The following is a 5,160-nucleotide window of genomic DNA, read 5'->3' on the forward strand; positions in this document are numbered from 1 at the left end:
GCGCACTCACAGCAGCTGCAGCTGGTCCTGCCTCCGGATGAGCGCGTTCTTCTTGTTGACCAGTGTGAACCACTCCTGGATCAGCACCTCCTCCTGCAGTCTGTTGGCACCTGGAGGGGGCCAGGACAGTCACCCGGCTCCCACCTGCCCTGGAATCAGGAGCAGGGCGCGAGGGGCGGGCCTGGGGCCGCCTAAAATCGAGTTGGGTGCCTCCAGCAGGCTGCTTCCAGCGCAGGGCCTCAGGGCACCCGGCTGGCAGCGGGGCTCTGCCCCAGCCCTGCCTCCTCCCACTGCCCGCAAGGTCAGGAGGAGCAAGGCAGGTGTTGGTAGCTCCACAGGCCACCGCACCTGACTCCATGAGGCTCCTCAGCTGCTTCTCCACCTCAGCTGCCCGCCCGTCAATCTGCCTCTGCTCCTGCTCCAGGGCCTGCAGCTCGGCACACACGTACTGACTGGTGTCCTGGAAGCGTTGCTGGGGGCAGGGGACAGGGAGGTCAGCAGGCCCAGCCTAGGACGTGGCCACCCATCAGCTCATCCTGCCTCAGCCCTCCTTACCAGCCCAGCCTCCTCCCCTGGGCTTGGGGGTGGCTCCTCCAAGGGGGGACTTCCACCTGCAGACAGAGACCAGACTGAGCCACCTCCAACTGTCACCTGCCCCCACAGGTCACCGCTCAGGCTGTGTGCCCCACTGAGCTGAGCTGGGCCACAACTACTCACCAGGGGGCGGCGGTGGGGCTGTGGCAGTGGGTGGGCCAGGGGCAGGGCTGGGGTCAGGGCTCAGGCCTTCCTGCGGAGGAAGGGGCCAGTGAGGGCTTGGAGGGGCTCCCCAAATTCCACCCTGGGCCCAGCTGGATCCTCCACTTGTTGGAGAAGAGGGTTGCAGGCCCCACTAGCCAGCTGCTTCTCCTGTCCCGGGAGCACAGAACTCCCCTCGCCCCCCAAAAGCACCTCCTCGAGCAAAGCCCAGGCCTGTGCCTCCCCCCTGCGTCCCCTCCACTGTCCCAGCACCACAGCCTGGTCCCAGGCCTCGCAGGCTCTGCGAGTAAGGAGTGACGGCTCCTGCTGGCTCCGCTCTTCCTTCTCTTGCCTGCTCCTCCATGAGCTCCCTCAGGTGACCCCTGAACCTGTCACCTAGTGCTGCCACCCCCGTCATGGCCAGGACCCCATACAGTGACACTGACATGATCTGAGGTGAAGATCCTGAGCCTGCAGCTCCACCTTCTGACCAAAAGGGGGTGCCCTCCTGCTTCCTCAACCCCCACACCAGCTGGGATCCTCCAGGAGTCAGCAGGGCAGCGTGGCATGACGGCCCCAGCCTGGAAGCGCAGGGCGGGTCCCAGATGTGGCCTGCCCTGGCAACCTGCTGGGACTGTCACTCCGAGTCCCCAGCTCAGCAACGCCGACAGCTGGCCCCTTGTCGGGTCCTGCCCCACCACCTGACAAGGGCGAGCAGGGGCCAAGCCGCCCAGCCTGTGCCTCCAAGCTGGCCACGGGGGGGGGGGGGTCCGCTGGCACGTGGCTGCCCGCAGGCCAGCACTGTGTCTCCAGGCTACCCTGGATGTCCCCGCTGCCCGCTCGAGTGCGTTTCTCTGGCCCGGGGCCAGTGACAGCGCCCGCCAGGGGCCCAGGTGCTCCCGGGCTCCTACTCTCCGCACAGCTGAGGGTCTTCCTAACACTGTCACCTGGTGGTCACTCTCGCCACCGCTCTCCCCCACCCCCCACTGCCAAGGGAGCTCCCATCTCAAGCCCTACGACCCCAAACCCCACCCAGCCGCCCCCCTCCGGCCGCAGTGATAAACTTTCACTTCCCCAAAGCACTTCCGCAGCCCGGGCACCCGGTCGGCCTCCAGGACCCGGCTCCCCTCGCCTCCTCCACGGGCCCCTCAACTCCCACACGGTCTCCTGAGCCTCCGCCTCACAGCTCCGATCCCTAGCCACCCCACCATGCCGCTGGTTAACGCAGGTCGCCCTCGCCAGAGGCAATGCCAGCAGAGGGAGTGTGGCAGACAGAAGCCCAGAGAACGTGCTCGGGGTTGGGTGAACAGCAGGAACTGAGACCGGTAAAGCAGGCGTCGTCGGGCATGGAGCCCCGCGCCCGGCTGACTCATTTCGCTCTCTCAGCGGCTGTGAGGCAGGGGCCGCACCATCACCACTGCACAGGGAGGAAGCTGAGGGTTCCAGTGAGGCTCACGCAGGCCTGGCCTGGGGCTGTATAACCAAAGGCTTCGCCCAGGCCCAACCACCCATTTGCTGCTTGCTGTGGGCCAGTCCCACCCACTGGGTCCTTGGGTCCTTGTACACAAAGGGGGAGAAACACCAGCCTGGGGCAGCCTCGGGATCGCAGGGCTCCAGAAAGGCCTCTGGGGGAGACACGGATCCCCTCAGGGGCAGCACCCTGAAGAGGTGCCTCAGGGCCACTTAGAGAGAGCCCTCATGGGTCCCGTCCTCAGGGCAGAACACAGAGGGGCTAAGGAGCTTGCCCAAGGTCACACAGCCAGTTACTAGTGCTGGGCCATTTAAGAACTCAGGCGGGGGCCTCCCTGGTGGCACAGGCGTTTGTCTCAGCACTGGGAAGCCACCCCAGCTACTGCAGGAACCGTTCGATTACGGCCAGGGAGGGACCCACAGGGCTGAGCAGACCTCTCCTGTCTCCTCGCTGGCCCCCCAGCGGTGCCTTTCAGTAGATCCGCCTGTCCTGCTCTCCTCTGTCTCTCATGAATCCTCTCACCGCCCCTGCACCTCTGACCTACATCCCAGTTCTTATATGTATAAACAAATAAATATTTTTAAAATATTGATTTATCTATGCACACAGAACTGGGGTACAGGCCAGAGGTGCAAGGGGCGGTGAGAGGCTTCGCCAGAGTCAGAGCGGGGAGCAGAACAGGCCAACTGAGGAAGTCCACTGCTGAGGGGAGCAGCAGGCGGTCAGGAGAGGTCTGCCGCGCCATGTGGTCACCTCTGGGGTGGGATCGAACTCAAGCTGAAGTGGCTTTAGCTTCTCAGTGCTGTGCTTTAACCCGCTGCGCCACCAGGGAGGGAGGGCCCACAAATAATATTTTAAAGAAGAAACAACACAGGCTCAAAATCTGGATTTACACCTGTATCATCAACTCTTCACCTGTAAAATGGGGTAACCATTCCTCCTTGGCAGACAGGCACATGGTGAGGAGCGGGGAGGGGCCCTGGGGCCGGCCAGACAGATAGAGGCCTCAACCGCCAAGTCAGGAAGACGCAAGAGAGGGGAGAAACCCCGACCTCAGCAGCAACTGGGCTTACTCACACCAGCTCTGATGGGAATTCCACTGCTCCCTCTTGTCTGACCCAAATTCCCCTTCCACGCCCTCAGGTGTGGCCCCTCCTCCAAGAAGCCTTCCTGGGCTGCCCACCTGGTGGCACTGCTTCAGCCCCACCCCAGCCTCTAAGGGCCTGACTTCACTCTCTAGGATTCTGGGAGTTCCTGTGGGTAGAGCCAGGCCTGGCCACCTCCCACTGCAGAGGTACAGGGCCTGGGGTGACCGGGGGAAGCGCCCCCTCCAGCCCGGGGCGCAAATGCCTCCTGTGGGACATGGGCTGGAGGGGGCTGGCTCGGAAGGACCAGCTGCTGGGCTTGGGCCCAGAAGGGCATAGGCTGGAGCGGCCGCCGACACGTCAATGAGATCGTGGCCCGGTGCCCGCGCCCGAGTCCTGCCTCCCTGGTCTCTGAGGGGTGCCTCCCAGAAGCTATGCCTCGGACCCACACTCCGGGCTTCCTCTCTCCCAGTCTGTGGGCCTCTGGGTGACTGGCCAGTCCCCACAGGAGAACTGAGCCCCCCTGCTCTGCCACATTTTGGCTTGAGTGGGTCCCCCTTGGAGAACCAACCCGCCACTTTCCACCTGTGAAACCCTGCCCAACTCAGCAGCTAGCTGACACTGTCTCTTCCAGAAAGCCCTTCCAGCTTATTCCCTCTCTTTCTCAGACCTCAGGGCTCCGCCCCGGGCAGCCAAAGGCTGGGAGCAGCCTGCAGAGCGGTGTCATGGGCGGCGTGCTGCTGCGTGTCCCTGAGAGCGTCTCCTCCCTCTCTGGGACCATCTCCCCTTCAGTGCCGTGACCACACACCTGCACAAGATGGGGCCCCTGACCTGCAGGCGTGGGGGGCCACAGACCTGCACAAGATGGGGACCACATAGGCACCCAGCTGGGCCTCCCATCTCCATCATCAGAGAAAAAGCTACACTGGTCTCTGGCATCTTAAGTTAAAGATCCAAGGCAGAAAATCTGGGGGCTTGGGTACCCTTGATTTGACCTCAGTCAGTGTTTCTGCACCTCGGTGCAAAACCCCACCCTGATTTAAAGGCAGCAGTAGCGGCAGGTTGACCCCAGGGCCACCCACAGAAAAAGAAACTCCCAGCACGGGCCTCCCTGGTGGTGCAATGGAGGCAGCACTGTGAAGCTGCCCACAGCCACTGCAGCGCGAGTTCCACCCCCGGCCAGGGAGGGACCCCAGGGCGCAGCAGACCTCTCCTGTCTCCCCGCTGCTCCCCTCAGCAGTGTCTTTCAGTAGATCCGCCTGTTCTGCTCCCCACTCTGTCTCTGGCGAATCCTCTCACCGCCCCTGCACCACTGGACTGTACCCCAGTTCTGTATGCACAAATAAATCTTTAAAAAAAGGCCCTCCCTCGCGATGCACAGCACTGCGGAGCCACCAGGGCCACTGCAGCAGGGGCTCAATCCCCTGGCAGGGAGTGACCACAGGGCACAGCGGACCTCTCCTGACCCATTCGCTGCTCCCCTCAGCAATGGATTTCACTGGATCTGCCTGTTCTACTCCCCATTCTGTCTCTGGTGAATCCTGTCACTCCCCCACACACACACACCTCTGGCCTGTACCCCAGTTCTGTGTGCATAAATAAATCAATCTTTAAAAACAGAAACACCCTGGCTGCTGCAGTCAGTCCCTCAGGAGCCCCAGGGCGGCCAGCTGGGGGCTTCCAGTTACAGCACACGACTCCCCAGGCCAACGCACAGTTGAAACCCACGAGCAGAGACGCCAAGGGCGGGCAGTGGCTGAGTGTCCCACCTGGCCGGCCCTTCCCCTGCACCCCGCCGCCCCCATGGAAAGGGCCGTCAGAACCCCGCGGGGCCTGACGCCCGGCCCCTCCGCGGCGGCCCTGGGGACC

At 63.3% G+C, this 5,160-nt stretch overlaps 1 protein-coding gene across 1 annotated transcript in view; it reads right to left on the bottom strand.

The window, feature by feature from the left end:
- Positions 1-6: 6 nt before the first annotated feature.
- Positions 7-5,160, bottom strand: part of EHBP1L1 (EH domain binding protein 1-like 1) — a 13,833-nt gene continuing 8,679 nt past the window's right edge. Inside the window, exons 12-15 of the mRNA XM_004683349.2 lie at positions 718-787; positions 556-611; positions 349-472; positions 7-110 (exon numbers count right to left, since the gene is read on the bottom strand). Coding sequence (XP_004683406.1) covers positions 7-110; positions 349-472; positions 556-611; positions 718-787 — 354 coding nt within the window. The remainder of the gene's footprint in view (positions 111-348; positions 473-555; positions 612-717; positions 788-5,160) is intronic.

The sequence above is a fragment of the Condylura cristata genome, unplaced genomic scaffold (genome assembly GCF_000260355.1).
Source record: "Condylura cristata isolate star-nosed mole 26May11 unplaced genomic scaffold, ConCri1.0 scaffold00015, whole genome shotgun sequence".
NCBI classification, from domain to species: domain Eukaryota; kingdom Metazoa; phylum Chordata; class Mammalia; order Eulipotyphla; family Talpidae; genus Condylura; species Condylura cristata.